Source organism: Lynx rufus, unplaced genomic scaffold, assembly GCF_022079265.1.
Source record: "Lynx rufus isolate CCGP_SWC_20201006 ecotype Redwood Valley unplaced genomic scaffold, mLynRuf1.p SCAF_4, whole genome shotgun sequence".
NCBI classification, from domain to species: domain Eukaryota; kingdom Metazoa; phylum Chordata; class Mammalia; order Carnivora; family Felidae; genus Lynx; species Lynx rufus.
Genome location: NW_025814856.1, coordinates 7,854,457 through 7,871,264, shown reverse-complemented (window position 1 = coordinate 7,871,264; position 16,808 = coordinate 7,854,457). Strand labels below are relative to the sequence as shown.

The 16,808-nt window shown below is 60.5% G+C and overlaps 1 protein-coding gene across 1 annotated transcript; it reads left to right on the top strand.

Moving 5' to 3' along the window:
- Positions 1–307: 307 nt before the first annotated feature.
- On the top strand, positions 308–16,398 carry ZNF653 (zinc finger protein 653). Its single transcript, XM_047096716.1, has 9 exons — positions 308–606; positions 6,430–6,473; positions 8,250–8,465; positions 12,788–13,402; positions 13,543–13,714; positions 13,816–13,927; positions 15,010–15,124; positions 15,650–15,749; positions 15,986–16,398. The coding sequence occupies exons 1-9, from the start codon at positions 308–310 to the stop codon at positions 16,161–16,163; spliced, it is 1,851 nt and encodes a 616-aa protein (XP_046952672.1). The 3' UTR covers positions 16,164–16,398.
- The last annotated feature ends 410 nt before the right edge of the window (positions 16,399–16,808 follow it).

Genomic DNA, 16,808 nt, shown 5'->3' with positions numbered 1-16,808 from the left:
GGAGAGGAGCCCCTACCTCCCAGGGTCTACGGGCCCATCTAGGTCTTTCTTCCCGAAGCTGGACTCAAACCTCAGCCCTTCCCTTGGTCTCTGAGAAGTTAGAAAGTTTAACAGAGGAAAGGAATAAAAGAACTGGCCGTTGCTAGCCCTCGCTTGTCGCGCGCATGCGCAGTTTCTGCTCCCGTTCTCCTTTTGGCGCCGTGGGGCAGTGAAAGTCCATGAGAAATTTCCCGTCGGCGCGGAAGATGCGCGCCACTTCCGGCCGGGCTCCTAACAACGGGGGAGGTTGGTAACCAGGGAGGGGGGGATGGCGGAGCGGGCGCCGGAGCCCGAGGCGGAGGCGGAGGCTGAGGCGGGCGCAGGCGGGGAGGCGGCGGCCGAGGAGGGCGCGGCGGGCCGCAAGGCGCGGGGTCGGCCGCGGCTCACGGAATCGGACCGAGCCCGGCGGCGGCTCGAGTCCCGGAAGAAGTACGACGTGCGGCGTGTGTACCTGGGCGAGGCGCACGGGCCCTGGGTGGACCTGCGGCGCCGCAGCGGCTGGAGCGACGCCAAGCTCGCAGCCTACCTCATCTCGCTGGAGCGCGGCCAGCGTAGCGGCCGCCACGGGTGAGGGGGCCCGGCCCCAGGGAGGGAGGGAGCGAGCTGGGGAGGAGACGCCCCCATTCCCCGCCGAGCGTGGTCCCGCCCCCTCTGTCCACGGCCCCGCCCACGGCACCTGTGAGCCCCGCCCAGCGTCCGGGCTGCCGGCCGGGGTCTCCTACCGCCGGTCCTGGGACGCTCCTGGCTCGCGGCCCCGCCTCCCGCCTTTCCGACTGCCCAATCCTGGGATGCGCCCAGCCTCTCGACCCGCCTCCTGACGCTTGGCCCCTCCCGTTAGATTTCTGGCTGCCCAATCCTAGTACAGACCCCACCTCCAAGCGTTCTAACTGCCCAGTCCCCGGAGGGGCGGCCCCGCCTCCTGAGGCCTTAATGCCCCTTCTTCCCTGCTGGTCCTTGGGATCTCACAAGCCTCATTCTCTAAAACCCTTAGGTTGTAGTCTGAGACTGTCACTGGACACCCTGGGCCACCCAGCCCTGTCCCGTATAAGGTTCTGGCACTCCATCTGAGACTGTGTGTGGCCTCATTCCCACAACCTTCCACCCCAGACATGGGAAGACTCCTCACGATCCAGATCTCATTCTCTAAACGTCTTGGCTCCTGGGGAGCACCTTAGCCCATAGAGACTCAGGTGAAAAGGAAGCCCCAAGTTAGCGGCTCAGGTAGAGGGCAGAGGTCTTTGCGGAATCTCCATCTTGAGAAGGAGCGGTGTGGATGGAATTTTTCCCTTCCTGCCTTATAGGTCAGTGTGACGACTAAATGAGTTAAAACACAACAAAAGGCTTAGAACATGGTTGGCACATAGTGAGCACCTCAAGTATTAGTCGTTATAATGATACTTGTTCGCTGTCACAAGCAGTGCCGCGACAGAATCCTTGCAGTGCCCTGGTTTTTGTTTGCATACATTGGCATGTTTCCCTAGGGGAAGATTCTGATGGCCAAGAATCCACCAGATCCTTCTGAATTGCATCCACGCCCTCCCTGGGTGGCAGACTGGTTTATATGCCCAAGAGTGGAGCAGGAAATGCTGGGCATTTCAAAAACTCAAGCGCGTGTTGCATTATTGGAGTTTCTGATTCAGTTAGTCTGAGCGGGGTTGCAGACCTTGTATTTTTTTCTGCAAAGCTTCCAGGGAGACATGTGCAGGTGGAGCTGGGGACCACTGGCCAGAGGGAGCCCTTGAAGGTCCCTAAGCTGAAAGTGCTATTTGCAGTAGCTTGGTTTGTGTAAGTCATGCAGGACTGGGGCCTGGACACTGAGACAGTCCAGGAAGTGCATGACAAAAACCAGGCCCTGGGACACGTGGGTAGTCGGGAAAATACAATAACCTGAGTGAGGGGTGTCCTATGGGGAATGGACATGGCCAGAGATAGGGGGCCCGTTATTTTGTTTGCTCACTTATTTGTAACTGCCTTCTACCTGGAAGGATTTCGGTTCAAGACTCTGTAAACATGGACCAGAAGGCAGAAATGAGAACTGGGATGAAAAGAGAAAGGAAAAAGGGATACAGGGGGGGCCAGGATCAGTGCTATTGGATTGAGGCCTAAGTCACAGGGGACACGACAGAGGGCACTTTTGTGGCATGTTAAGTTAAAAGCCTGACCAGAGTTCGAAAGACATGAAGAAGTGGGAATGGAGAAGAGGCCATGAATTTGCCTCAGAGCTTCCTAGCGACCAGTGGGAAAAGGGAAACAATGGTCAGTCGTGGAGTCGCTGGTGTCATTTGTTTAAGGGATGTTTATTCAGTATCTACTATGTGCCAGACACTTGCAGAGGTGCGGAGGGTGCAGAAAGGAACAACACACAAAAAAAATCACTGCCTGATGGAGCTGCCAGTTAAAATTTTTTTTTTAATGTTTATTTGAGAGAGAGAGAGAGAGAGAATGCACGGGGGAGGGGCAGAGGGGGAGGCCCAAAATCTGAAGCAGCCTCCAGGCTCCGAGCTGTCAGCACAGAGCCCGACGCGGGGCTCAAACTCAAGAGCCGTGAGATCGTGACCTGAGCCAAAGTCAGACACCTAACCAACTGAGCCACCCAAGGCGCCCCCGGAGCTGCCATTTTAAAGGGCAGAGGGCAGACTGTACTTACTACATGTTTACTATTATTTATAATTCTAAATTACATTACTGTACTATAGATACTAAATTCTATTACTATAATTTGCTAAATTGTGGAGGTTGTGAGAGATCGATAGGGGCCATGGAAAAAACAAAAGTGAAATAGGGAGGGGGGGGGTGTGTGCTGGAGATTTAACTAGGGTGTTAGGCTGGGCCACAGTGAGAGGACGGCATTCATGAAGGAGCCAGGGAGACCTATGCAGATACCTGGGGGAAGAATGAGGAAAAAGGATTGGCCAGTGCAAAGGCCCTGAGGCAGGACCCGGCCTGGTGTGTACATGGGGCAGTGAGCCGGCCCATGTGGCTGGAGTGCAACGAGAAGATGAAAAGTGGGGAAAGTGAGGACAGGAAGTTGACAGAGCCTTGTGGACGGCATGGAGAACTCTGGCTTTTCCTCTCAGTGAAGTAGGGGGCCTGATAGGATTTTTTGCTTTTGTTAAGTACAGAATTTTGGACAAAGAGGTCACATACCTGGCTTATGTTTTAACAGAGGCACTCCCTAGGGGCTGTGTGGCAGGAGGATTGGGTGAAATGCGAGTTGAAACAAGGTTGGCTGAGAATTGGCTGCCGTCGAAGGTCCTCGGACCTTGGCTGGTGAGGGGCTCGAGGAGGTTCACTCTTCTCTCTAGCTTTGTATGTGTGTGAATTTTTCCTTTTACATCTTAAACTGTTAACAAGACAATCAAAAGAATCCCGCTGACCCCTACGTTGAGGCTGTGTTCCTATGTCGAGGCGACTACCTTGGTCCAGGTGAGTCCTGACAGGGCCGGGCCCAGGCGGGGCCGTGCAGAGGCGGAGAGAAGTGGTTAGAATTAGGGCCAACAGGGTTTGCCGATAGGTGCGGAGACGCGAGATGCCCCAGGTTTGGACCTGAGCACCTGGAAAGTTGCAGGTGCCGTTAACTGAGAAAGGGCAGGTCACGGGACCATAGGACGGCTCTCGTGTGAGAGGGCTGGTGGTGGTGGTGCGGTCAGGAGAGGGCCGGGTGGGAGATCCGGATTTGGGACCCACAGCGCTGTGATGGCATGGTGACAGGGGTTGCCAAGGGTGAGTGGGGAGACACGCAGGTCTGAGCCCCGCTTTCGTTCTCTGCGCTTAGAGAAGTCAGGGTCACAGGGGAGGAGCAGAGGCCTGGAGGCGCGTGGAGGACCCGGCGGGGCAGCGTCCTGGAGGCCCCTGGAAGGATCCGCAGGCGGCTGGAACGGGGCAGTTTGGGGCCTGGGGGAGAAAACCCTGAACGGAGGGGTTCAAGGGAGATGGGGGAGAAGACAAGAAGACTGCACGCACATAGACGGCTCCCAAGCGGGGGCAGGGGAATGGGCAGAAGTTGGCAGAGAAGGGGCTCAAGATTATTTAAGACCGGGGTGGAACTGGTGGTGTGTTTGGACACGGGTGGGGATGAGGGGTCAAGCGTGAAAGCAAATGGCAGAGGAGAGCGGAGGAGAGCTACTGGGCACAACTGTCCTCACGCGCAGGTGGCCTCTACAGGGCGTCGCGTAGGCGGTAGAACGCGGAGAAGCGGGCAAAGGGAGGGACGGCAGTTTGGGGGAGAAAGAACATAGTCTGGCCCCATTGAATCCCCACAGCGGCTCTGTGTGAGAGGCACCGCTGTTTTCCCCACTTCGCAGGTGGGGACACTGAGGCTCAGAGGGGACGAGACCCACTCGCGGTCACACAGCTAGTCGACAGCAGAGATGAGACTTGGACTCAGATCTGACTGACACCCGAGCCTGTCCCCACCACTAAGTGGCGTTCCCAGCACCCCAGTCATGGCGAGGCTGTGAGTGCGGGGAGGGGGCCGTGGGCATTTGGACTTGGGTTTGGGTGAGGATCTGGGTGGCCGGCCTGCCCCCTTGGAGAGCAGGGGAGGGGAAGGGAGGGGAGAGTCATGGGAGGGGGTGGAGGGCATCTGGGATGGGGCGGGGCGGGGGGTGCAGAGGCTGGGACAAGGGCAAAGCCTGGGGAGCTGTCCTCGGACCAGACATGGGGTGTGGGGACTGAGAATTGTCATCAGGCTGGACGGGGGTCAGATGGGGCGGGTGGGGAAGCTGACAAGAGACTTTGGACTGGCTATCAGGACATTTGCGGTGAGAGCAGGGTCTGGGCCATGGCAGGGAGGCTGGCGCTCCAGGGCCAGACGCTGTGATAACGCTGATGGTCACGGTGAGACCATCGCTATACTGAGCGGTTACCCAGTGCGAGGGGCTACACCAGGCTCTTCCAGTGCGCGTAACCTCATGCCAGCCCCACGAGGCAGGTACTGTTACGATCCCATGCTACAGATGGGGAAACTGAGGCACGGGGAGGCAAGGTCACGCAGGGTCTCGGGGCCTCCCACTGCAGTGTAGAGAAGGGAGGATGAGGAAGCAGCCAGAGTGCGTGGGCAGACCCAGAAGCGTGGTGTCAGGAAGGCGGGTGAAGGCCCCTAGTGGGTCCAGGGGAGATTACTCCAAAGCACCCGCCCTCAGCATGTGTAGACCCAGTGCTGGGCCACGGCCAAGCAGCCTATAGGGGGTCGGGATCCCACCTGGCAGTTCTGGTGGCCTTCCTGGTGTGGGAGGCCTTGGGACAGGGGGGGTGGGTTTGGGCCCGGCCTTGCCCAGGGCTCCCTGACGCCTCGGTCACTGGGGCACACAGCAGTTAGGGTGCGGGGCCCCAGCCAAAGTGGGGAAGGCCCCAGAGGCGGGTGGGCGTGATGGCCAGGGCGTCTGGACCTGAGCTGGCTCCCCGGGGCGGGACTGATAGAGGGGGCAGCACCTTGGGCTGGGGCCTACATACAGCGGGCAGTGAGGGTCGGGGGCAGGGTCCCTAGCAGTACCAGCCCTCCTGGCTGGGTCTGGCAGTCTCCCCAGGGCTCTCAGCCTGCCTGGGGTTGGGGGGGGCGGGCAGGATCCGCAGGGCCCCGGATGGGGCAGTGCAGGTTCTGAGGCCGACTCCGCAAATGTTCTATTGCTGTGTGACAAACGACCACAGCCTTAGTGGCTTAAAATCACAAATGATGTCACATTTCTGTGGGTCAGAAGCCCAGCGTGTTTTAGCTGGATCCTCTGCTCAGGGTCTCACAAGGCCGAAATCAGGGTTTCAGCCAGCTGCGTCTTCATCTAGACGCTCAACTAAGGAAAGAGCTGCTTGCAGACACCCTCAGAGCGTTGGCTGACTTAATTTCCTCCTGGGTTGCACAGCCGAGGTCCCCACGGTCTTGCTGGCTGTTGACCGGGACTGCTCTCAGCTCCCGGAGGCTGTTCTCAGGTCCTGGCCCCTCCTGGACCTGCCATATTCTCAGCCTACAGTCTCTGACTGCAGCGGGGCCCATTTAAAGGTTCCCCTGATTAGGTCAGGCCCACCTTGGAAAGCTTCCTCCTGATTCATTCCAAGTCACCTCGCCCCAGGGGGTGGTATCCCATCATATACTCAGGCCGCCCGCTCATGGGCAGAGGATTCTGCAGGGCGTGTGCCCCCGGGCATGGGAGTCGTGGCGCCAGCTGAGAATTCCGCGTGCCACGCTTTCTGTACCCCTTTTCTGACTTCTCCGCTCCCCGGCCATGGGCCCCTGGGCAGGCAGCCTCACTCCTCTGAGCCTCATTCTCCCATGTGGTGAAATGCGTGGTGATGCTAGACCACCTTTAAGGGCTGGTGTCCATGGAGGAGAGAGTGGAGACCCCTGGGAAATAGAACAGGCCCTGTGCTTACTCCCCCTGCCTCTCTCTCTTACAGGAAGCCTTGGGAGCAGGTCCCCAAAAAGCCAAAGCGGAAGAAAAGTAAGTGGGGCTTCAGCCGGGGCGGGGGGGATGGGATGGGTGTTGGGAGTAAGAGGCTTTGTTGTGCGTTCCCTCACTCATGCTCAGGCACCACGGGCCAGGGGCTGTGCGGGGCAGGACAGACCCAGCCGTGCCCCCACGTAGCCCATGGTCTCATGGGAAGGCAGGGGACAGGCCCAGTGGGGCCATGGCAGGGAGGTAGGGGCACTGCGGGCCCGGGGACACAGCCAGGCCTGCGGGGGGGGGGGGGAGGGGTGGGGGCAGGAAAGGTCCCAGAGGGGACTGGAACGTGTGCTGTGCCCAGTGGGGGTGCCTCCACCATTTCCAGCTCCCACACAAAAGGCTAAGTCACCACTGGAAAGCGGTTACAGTTGTCAGAGGCATGGGCCAAGCTACGTGTGTGACCTCCGTATCCCAAAGTGTGGGAAGGGAGATGACTGGAGAGGCTGCTGCTGGTGGTGTCCCTATTTGCCCGTGGTTGTCACTGGGTGGGAGGCCCCAGGCAACCCCCCTAGGCCCAAGGACCCTTCTGGGCCGCCTCCTCATGTCCCAGCTTGGAAGACGGGGAGGACACTTTCCTCCCCATTGGCTGCAGGACAGGCACCATTACACATATCACAGGTACCATTTCTTGGGCATTCAAAGTATGTCCAGCCCTGTTCTGTGCCCTGCCGACGTCTTCACTCCCTCCTCTCTGGAAGCCCTCGAGAAATAGGGACCATTATTCTCCCTGACCCAGAAAGGGCAGGTGAGGGTCAGAGAAGCCAAGTCACTTGCCTGGAGCCACCTAGCTATGATGTGGCAGTCAGGATTTGAATCACACGGTCTAGCTCCCCCTGGGCCCACCTCCTTGAAGCATTTACTCATCCAGCAAACATTTGCTGAGCATCTACTATGTACCAGGCCCTACGTAGGCATTGGGGATACAGGAGGAACAACACAGATAGCGTCCCTGCCCTTGGGGAGCTGACATTCTATTAGGGAAGACAGAAACACGGAAACAGATAACCACAGACGGTATCTAGGTGCTACCTGGAGAGAAAGGGCGGCAAGTCAGGTCAGCTGGAAGGACAGTGGGGAGGGGGTGGCAGACCGAGGGAAAGACCTGAGAGGGGGAGGGCAAGGCAGTTGTCTGGAAGAAGAAGACACAGTCTGTGCAAAGGCCCTGAGGCAGGACCGTACCCTGCTCATTTCAGGAACAGGGAGGAGGCTGTGAGGCTGGAATAAAGTGATCAAGGGGAAGGACGGGAGGCGATGGGGCAGAACATTCGGGGCCTGGAGGGTCGGGGGAGGACTTTGGCTTTTACCCCCAGCCAGGGGGAGCCCTGGTGGGTTCTGGGCAGAGGAGGGGCGTGGCCTGACTCCAAGTGCTTGCAGCAGGGGCCTTCTCTCCGCCGCGGGCGAAGTAGACAGATGTGGGAGCAGGGAGACCAGGGCAGAGGGGCTCTGCTGGGCCAGGCCAAAGACGCTGATGAGGATGATTCTGTTAACAACAGGCAGCTAATAATTACTGCGCACCTACTACGTGCCAGGCTCCATCGTTTATGTGATTTCGCTTATTCAGTGAGGACAGCCTCGCCCACCTCTGTTATCAGCAGAGTGTGTGGCACCTCCCGGAGCCCGTTTCTCCATCTGTGAACCGGGGACGGGCCCGGTCAGGGCTCGGGAAGGTGTCTCAGCCCCGCCCCCACCGGGTGCCGTAAGGCCGGGGTGTTCCGAGGCCCTCGGAGGGACAAGCGCCACCCCTGACCCCGGGGCCCTGCCACGCGTGCGCAGGGAGGCGACGCAACGTGAACTGCCTGAAGAACGTGGTGATCTGGTACGAGGACCACAAGCACCGCTGCCCGTACGAGCCGCACCTGGCCGAGCTGGACCCCACCTTCGGCCTGTACACCACAGCCGTGTGGCAGTGCGAGGCCGGCCACCGCTACTTCCAAGACCTGCACTCGCCCCTGAAGCCACTCAGTGATTCAGACGCCGACAGCGACAAAGGTGGGTCTGGGGCCGGGGTGGGGGTGGGGGGGCGCCCACCGGCCTCCAGGGTGTGAGGGCTCCACGGCTGCTTATGGGGGGGTCACCCCAGACCCCCGGCCCTCTCGTGGGTCTTGTCAGCCTCAGGCCAGCACTAGAAGCCTCACAGTGACAAGAAAGGCACGGGCGCCGGCTTCAGGGACGGAGCCCGGCCCCGGCAGGCTGGTCTGCACTCTTCCTGTCCTTCTGGAGCAGGGAGGCGGCCCCCGTCTTCCAGGGGACACCTGCGAGGGCTTGGCCCACCTGTGCTCAAGGCCGGCGGCTGGAGGGAGGGGTGGGTGCCGGGCCTCAGGCCTGGGTGCTCGCCCAGCCTCTCCCTCCTCCTCTGTTGTCTGTGGCCCTTTCTCTTTCGGTCCTGGGCGGTCTCTCCCAGCCTCCTCTTCTCGCCGCCTGTCTGCCCGGTTCTCCTCCTCCCTCCCCATTCTCGGCTCTCGAGCTCTCTCTTGTTCCCCCTCCCTCTGTTGCCCATCTTTTCTGTTTCATCCTCTCCCTTCTGTTTCCTGCCTTTTCCCTGCCCCCCCCGTCTCTCCCTGTCTCCCCGACTCCCCTCCCCCCCATCTGTTTCTCCCCCCACTGCCCTGCGCGTCTCTCACTGTCCCTGACCCTCTCCTGCCATGCTCTGTGGGTCACACGTCCAGAGCTGACAGTGGGAGTGGGAGGGACTCAGTTACGAAGGCCCAGTTGGCCCTGGTGGGTGGTGAGGAGCTGCCCGCCTGCCTCGAGCTCGGCTTCAGCCTCGGGCTCAGGAGCACAGGGCTCACCGCCAGGCGCCCTGCCAGGGCGGAGAGTGAGGTCAGTCACCGGGGCTGAGCCCGTGCTGGCAGGAATCTCGGAGCAGGTGGCATCCCAGCTGGCCAAGGGGAAGCCGTGGGCGAGAGGTGTTCCAGGTGGGCACCCTGGCCAACGGCTGTCCCGTGTGCGTCCGCCAGACCCCACCACGCGGCCGGCCCCTCGGCCATCGTCTCCCCACTCCGGGTCCCGCCCCCGACCACGCTCAGTCCTCCCTACAGCTCTTCGTTAGCCCCACTTGGCAGTTGAGGACACCAAGGCCCTGGGACTAATGTGACTGACCTCCCTGGTGATGGGTCCGCCGGGACGGGGATGGCACCCAGAGGAGCCCCCTTGCGCCCCCACCCAACTCTGACACCGGTGGCTGGTGGATCTGGCTCTCAGGAATGAGTGCGGGGATCCTTGGCCGGGTCTGCCATGGCTGCGGGGGAGGGGGGCGCTGTGAAGGGAGGGGGGCTGTGTCCCTGTCCCAGCCCTGTTCCCTCAGCAGCACCCTTATCAGCTCCCTGCCTGGGGTGGCCCTGCCACTTCTCAGTAAGAGGACCTCCTGCAGGACTTGGAGAAGCCAGGGGGTGCACAGCCACTTCTGTGACCAAGGTCATGGTCAAGTGGAGAGAGGTCCAGTCTGGCCTTCACAGCTGGACACTGCAGTTGGGGATCCAGGCACACACCCTGGCCGAGCCCCCAACTAACTAGGTGACTGCCCCTTGCTTTAGGGTGGGGCCAGGGAGCTCAGCTCACCCTGTAGATTACAGGGTGTTACAAGGAGGGGCCAATCCCCCTACCCCACCCCTGCTATCTGAGAGCCGTGAGTCAGGGATGGGGCGTTATGATAAGAATGATAGTAGAAACATTGATAGGGTGCTCACTCTGAGCCTGGTACTGTCCTAGGCCCTTTACGTATATTTACTCACTAAATACCCCAAACAGCCCCTGGAGTAGGTGCCGAGTTATCCCCAGGCCCACACAGGTTCCATAAGGCCCCCACATCCACACAGCTGGAGGGGTGGGCGCCAAGATCCCACCCCCAAAGTCTGGCTCCAGACCCTGCGTGCTCCATCTGACCCCCTGAGAGTGTAGGACACGTGGTCCCCGGACAGTGTGCCTGACTCTGCGGGAGTGTGGAACTTCAGGGTCAGCTATTGACTTTTTCTTTCTCTCCTCTCTTTTTTTTTTTTTTTTAAGTCTATTTATTTTGAGAGAGACAGCGACAGCATGAGTTGGGGAGGGGCAGTGAGAGAGGGAAATCGAGAGAATCCCAAGCAGGCTCCGTGCTGTCAGCACAGAGCCTGATGTGGGACTCGAACTCTCGAAGCCGTGACCCGTGACTCTCGAACTCGACCCATGAAGCCGTGAGATCATGACCTGAGCCGAAACCAAGAGTTGGACGCTAACCGACTGAGCCACCCAGATGTCCCAACAATTGGCTTTTTCTGTCCCCAGTCTCCCTGTGTGTGGGCTTTAGCACAAAATACCTGGGTGAGATGTCGGTCGCCTTGGCCTTTATCACGGTGTCGGTTTGAGATTCATTCATTTCTACAAACATGTGCTCAGTGTGTGCTAGGCAGCCTTCTGGGCACTGGGGCCTGAGCACAGGGACCCCAGTGGTTATGGAGCTTACGATCTAGAGGGGAAGCAGACAGTAAACAAGATAGACCATTAAAATCTAGAGTACAGTGGAGGTTCCTGGGTGGCTCAGTCGGTTAAGCATCCGACTTCGGCTCAGGTCACGATCTCACGGCTTGTGGGTTTGAGCCCCACACTGGACTCTGTGCTGACAGCTCGGAGCCTGGAGCCTGCTTCCGATCCTGTGTCTCCCTCTCTCTCTCTCCTTCTCTCCCGTTTGCACTGTCTCTTTCTCTCTCAAAAATAAATAGATGTTAAAAAAATTTTTTTTAATTAAAAAAATAAAATCTGGAGTACGGTGGAAGGTGATATTTTGGGGAAAAATAAAGGAGAGAAAAAAGTGATATTTAAGACAAGGTGGTCAGAGGCCTTCCTGAATAAATACCATTTTCTTAAAGGATCTGATGGAGGTGGGGGAGAGGGAGCCCACGCAGGTGTCTGAGAGAAGAGTGTTCAGGCAGAGCAAAGAGCAAATGCAAAGGCCCTGAGGCAGGAGACTGCCTAGGGTCCCTAAATACATGACCTACACTGGGGGGCAGCAGAGGAGGCGGCGGGATGGAAGAGCCCCCGGCAGCTGTCCACATGGAGGCATCGGGGTATGGGTGGCGGCAGTATAATGAAAATAGGTCCCCGGTTCCTGGCACAGAACTCCTACAGCCCTTGGAATTGCCTGAGTGATGGGAATATTTTTCATTGTTTGTGAAGAGCCCTTTTCATAAGGAGCCCCTTTGGATCACGCCTGAGTCTATGCTAATGAGGTGACTCAGGCAGGGTCCCCTAGAGAGCTTCAGGATGGGGACTGGTCACCAGAAAGACCAAACACATGATTAGAGGGGGGACTCTCAGCCCCACCCCTGACTCCCAGGCAGCAGACTGGGGCTGGAGACTGGGTTACAAAAACTCTTAAGTAACAAGATCCAGGGAGCTTGCAGGTTGGTAAACACCTTGAGGTTCTAGGAGGGTGGCGGGTCCAGAGAGAGCATGATAGCTCCCACCCCAGCAGCCCCTGCACCTCACCCTACGCTTCTCTTCCATCTGACTATTTGCTGTGTTGCATCTTTTATGATAAAAGTGTAGTTAGTCGTCAGTTGGGGCGCTTGGGCGGCTCAGTCGGTTAAGCGTCCGACTCTTGATTTCGGCTCAGGTCATGATCTCATGGTAGTGAGAGGGAGCCCCGCATCGGGTTCTGCACTGAGCATCAAGTAAGATTCTCTCTCTCCCTCGCCCTCTGCCCCCCCCCCCCCCGCTCAAGCACACACTCTCTTTCTCAAAAAAAAAAAAAAAAGAAAGAAAAAAAAAAAAACACCAAAACCAAAAAACTGTAGTCAGTAAGTAAAGCACTTGCCTGAGTTCTATGAATTGTTCTAGCAAATTATCGAACCCGAAGAGGCTGTCGTAGAAACCCGCCATTTATGGCCAGAATTACAATGGCCTTCGGCCTGCAGCCGGCGTCTGCAGTGGGGGCGAGCAGTCTTGTGGGACCTGAGCCCTTAGCCTGTGGGATCCGACACTCTCTCCCGGTAGATAAGTGTCAGAACTCAAAACGAGTTGGTGTCAAGATGAGGGCAGTTTAACACCATCAGGCTGGCTGAAACCCTGGGGCGAGCGAAGCGCGGAACCTCCCAGGCCTGGGGGAGCAGGAACCCCCAGGGAGGGGCCAGGAAGCCAGCATTCGGGCCTGGAGGCCGAGGGAGGGGAGAGTCTCTGAGGAGCAGAGGTGGGGGAGCGGGGTGGGGGGGACTGAGAAGTGACCGATGTTTGTGGCACTGAGGGGGTGACCGTGCCCAGCCCGTAGTAAGCACTCAGCATACGCCTCTGCTGCTGCCACTGTTGCTACCGTAACTGTCTCCTTTCCTCTGTCGCCACAGTGGGCAATGGCCTGGCGGCCAGCAGCTCCGACCCTTCTAGTTCCGGCTCCGGTTCTGACTCGGAGGAGCCCCCCGAGGGCCCGCCGGCCAAGGGAGCGGCCGTGGCGGCGGCGGCGGTGACCCCCTCCAGCCCGGCGGGCAGCAGCGGGCTCATCACTCAGGAGGGCGTGCACATCCCCTTCGACGTCCACCACGTGGAGAGCCTGGCGGAGCAGGGCGCCCCGCTGTGCCCCAACCCGGCGGGCAGTGGGCCCGAAGCCCTGGAGACGGTGGTGTGTGTGCCGGTGCCCGTGCAAGTGGGCCCGGGCCCCGGCACCCTCTTTGAGAACGTGCCCCAGGAGGCGCTGGGCGAGGTGGTGGCCAGCTGTCCCGTGCCAGGCATGGTGCCCGGCTCGCAGGTGATCATCATCGCAGGCCCCGGCTACGACGCCCTCACGGCCGAGGGCATCCACCTCAACGTGGCAGCAGGCAGCGGTGCCCCCGGCGGGGGCCTGGGGGACGAAGTGCCCTGTGCCGTGATGGAGGGCGTAGCAGCCTACACCCAGACGGAGCCCGAGGGCAGCCAGCCCAGCACCATGGACCCTGTCGCCATGGCAGGCATCGAGACCAAGAAAGGTCTGGGGGCCGCGCCGGTCCAGGGGGGCTGCCGCGGTCTCTGGGAGGTGGGGGGAGTGGGGAGGAGTGGCCCCGGAGCCCACTCCTCCGCCACGCAGGCCCTCCACGGACACCCGCCCTGTGTCCACCTCCCCCCGTAGAGAAGGAGGACCTGTATGTGCTCAAGAAGGAGGAGAAGGAGGAGCCCGTGGCCCCAGAGCTGGCGGCGGCAGCGCCTGAGAGCGCAGAGCCCGAAGCCGAGGCAGACGGGGAGGAGCTGGACGGCAGTGACATGTCGGCCATCATCTACGAGATCCCCAAGGAGCCCGAGAAGTGGGTGCCCGGGCAGCTGGGGGCTGGGACGAGGAGCAGCCGACGGGCCCACAGCCTGCCTGGCGTGGGAGCCCTGATGCCATGGGCCCCTTCCCCTCCAGGAGGCGGCGGAGCAAGCGCACTCGGGTGATGGATGCCGACGGCCTGCTAGAGATGTTCCACTGCCCCTACGAGGGCTGCAGCCAGGTCTATGTGGCCCTCAGCAGTTTCCAGGTGAGGCCGCCACCCGAGCTGGCCGAGCGGGGCCCGCTTCTGTTTCCCGCCGCCTGTGTGCTGGCGTCCGGGCAGTGTGGCTCGTGGAGGGCGCCGCTTGGCCCCGCCAGGTGCCACTGGCCTGCCTCCCACGCGGCTGTCTCTCAGCAGCTTCTCACCGACCCTGCCTCAGCCACAGGGCACCAGGCGTCACCTCGCTGCCTTCCCCTCCTGCTCTCCAGTGACTTGTCCTGCCTTCTCAACCAGCCTCTCAACTCCTCCTGCCTTTACCCAGGCCACCTTCTCGGCTCAGGATGCCCCTCCCCCAGGAAGCCCACCCTAGTCCCCCAGGGCGGGTGGGGCCTTTGAGCCCCGGATGACCGCACCACCAGGACACGCCTGTAGTTTGTCCTCTGGAGCCTGGACGGGACGCCCCAAGGGCAGAGCCAGGGTCTCGTCACGTTCCCACTGGTGGCAGGAGGCGGCACCAGTGGCCCTTTGCATTTGCCGAGTTTTCGTTTTCATTAAGCATGTATTGAGCACCCACCAGGTGCCAGGCCCGGTGGTGCCGGGCACTTGGAGCTGCAGGGGTGCTGCAGGGGTGAGTTAAAGAATAAAAGAACAAAGGAATGAATGACTCGGGGTGGGGGCGGGGAGAGCGAGGTGGCTGCCTGCTCCAGGCCATGGAGACAGCATACCTCCATGGCAAAGCCTACTGTGGGAGTTCACCCTGGAATCCAGTCCAGCCCTTCCCCTGCCCACCTGTGAGACCCACGCCAAACTGGAAGCCTCTGGAGCCTCATCCCCCATCCACAAAGTGGGCAAAGGGCGGGGCCCCAGCACAGGGTTATGACAAGGCTGACTGATGCCCCAGCCCAGGCCCTGGCTGCAGCAGGTGCACAGTGAAGTGGCAGTAGATTCCAGTTGTGCCCCGGGGTCCCTGCTCAGAGCTGGGAGCCCCTCCCAGGGGCAGGGGCACCCATCTTCCTCCAGGGGGGCTGGCCCCAGCCTGCCTCCCAGCTCCCCTTCTCTGTCCCCACCCTGGGGAGCCCTGGAGGTGGCCCCTGGCACCCACAGCCCCGCTCCACCCCTCTTGCCTGCAGAACCATGTCAATCTTGTGCATCGGAAAGGGAAGACCAAAGTGTGTCCACACCCTGGCTGCGGCAAGAAGTTCTATTTATCCAACCACCTGCGGCGGCACATGATCATCCATTCAGGTCAGGCCCGGGGTGGGGCTGGCAGCACGGGGCATGGGGTCCTGGGCCTCAGGTTTAGGGTGGGGTCAGGAGTCCCCAGGCACAGGACTACCACCCAGGGTGTGGGCTGCGGACTCAGTGGGGAGCTGTGTTGCCTCTGTCCAGTGGGAGGGCATGGCTTCAGATTTTTCGAGCGGCAGGAACTTCGGATTTGTATGTGAAGTCGCCCCAAAGTTCAAATATTGGGGTCAAGTTCAGACCCGCTTAGGCTTGGCAGTTTGCACACGGTGCCTCCCAGGGAGTCGAGTTCACATTTCCAGCTCTGCTGGTGGCCTTACCCCGCACATTCTAAGCATCACCTTGGGCTGTAAGCTGCCCTCCGTATTAGCCGCCCTCGTTTCTGTAGTCAAGCGTTGGCTCTCAGAAGCTGTGGGGTTTGGGTCGCCCGCGCCCCTACGTCCGGGAGACCACTCTCTACCCGGTTTGGGCGGCGCCCTGCAGCCCCCGCCCCCAACGGCGGCGCGCTCAGCCCCGCCTCTCCCCCAGGTGTCCGTGAGTTCACCTGCGAAACCTGCGGCAAGTCCTTCAAGAGGAAGAACCACCTGGAGGTGCACCGGCGCACCCACACCGGGGAGACGCCCCTGCAGTGAGTGACGGGCTTCCTGCGAGGGCGCTGGGAGGGAGGGGGTCTGGGCCCGGGCCGGCAGAGGGCGGGTCCACCCCTCGGGTTGCCTTGCCCAGTTCCACGTGCGCTCGCATCCCGGATGGCGCCTCCCCTTTCTGGGGCCCGCTCGGTCCTCGTAACTTGGGGCCCGCCTCCAAAGGCGGCTCCGCCCCAGTCTGACCCCGACCCGGCGTCGCTCGCCCCGGCCCCCCCGGCAGGTGCGAGATCTGCGGCTACCAGTGCCGGCAGCGCGCGTCGCTCAACTGGCACATGAAGAAGCACACGGCCGAGGTGCAGTACAACTTCACGTGCGAGCGCTGCGGGAAGCGCTTCGAGAAGCTGGACAGCGTCAAGTTCCACACGCTCAAAAGCCACCCGGACCACAAGCCAGCCTGACCCATCCAACCACTGACCGCCCCTATTTATTCGTCCACTCGGACACCACGCCTGGGCTTGCTGGGGCCCAGACAGCCGCGGGGGCCTCCCGGACCGCGGGCCGGAAGGAGGCGCCCCTGCTCTGCCCTGGGGCTGGGCCCCCTCCAACCCCGCCCTATCTCTGGAGGTGGAGCCTGGGGTTGCACTGCCAGAACTGTGTCAAGAGAGCAGAGCGAGATTAAAGAGCGAGAAAGGAGATGCCCTTCCCCTAGGCCTGGATGATTTGGGGAGCTGGGCCCCTCTGTCTCCAACCTGGTCCCTTCCTGAGCGAGGCTAAGGCAGGCGGTGATGCCCCTTTCCTGACAGCCTCTGCACTGCCTCGGCTATCTGGGCCTGGAAACCCCGAACACTCCGTCTCACGGGGTCAGAGGGTGGGAGGTTGGGAAACGGGAGGCCACCGGACATCTCCTGGGACTCAGGATCTTGATGCCCACTCCTAATCCCTCATGGAATACTAATTCCCCACCCTCAGAGAGCTCAGGGAGCGGTTGGGGAGATGTTCAGTAAACACCTATGTAAGACATCTACAGCTGTTGACAAGTGCCGTGCAGGAGATAGGGTGATATGTTAGTTTCTGGAGGCGCTGTTTTAAGTCGGTGGTCAGAG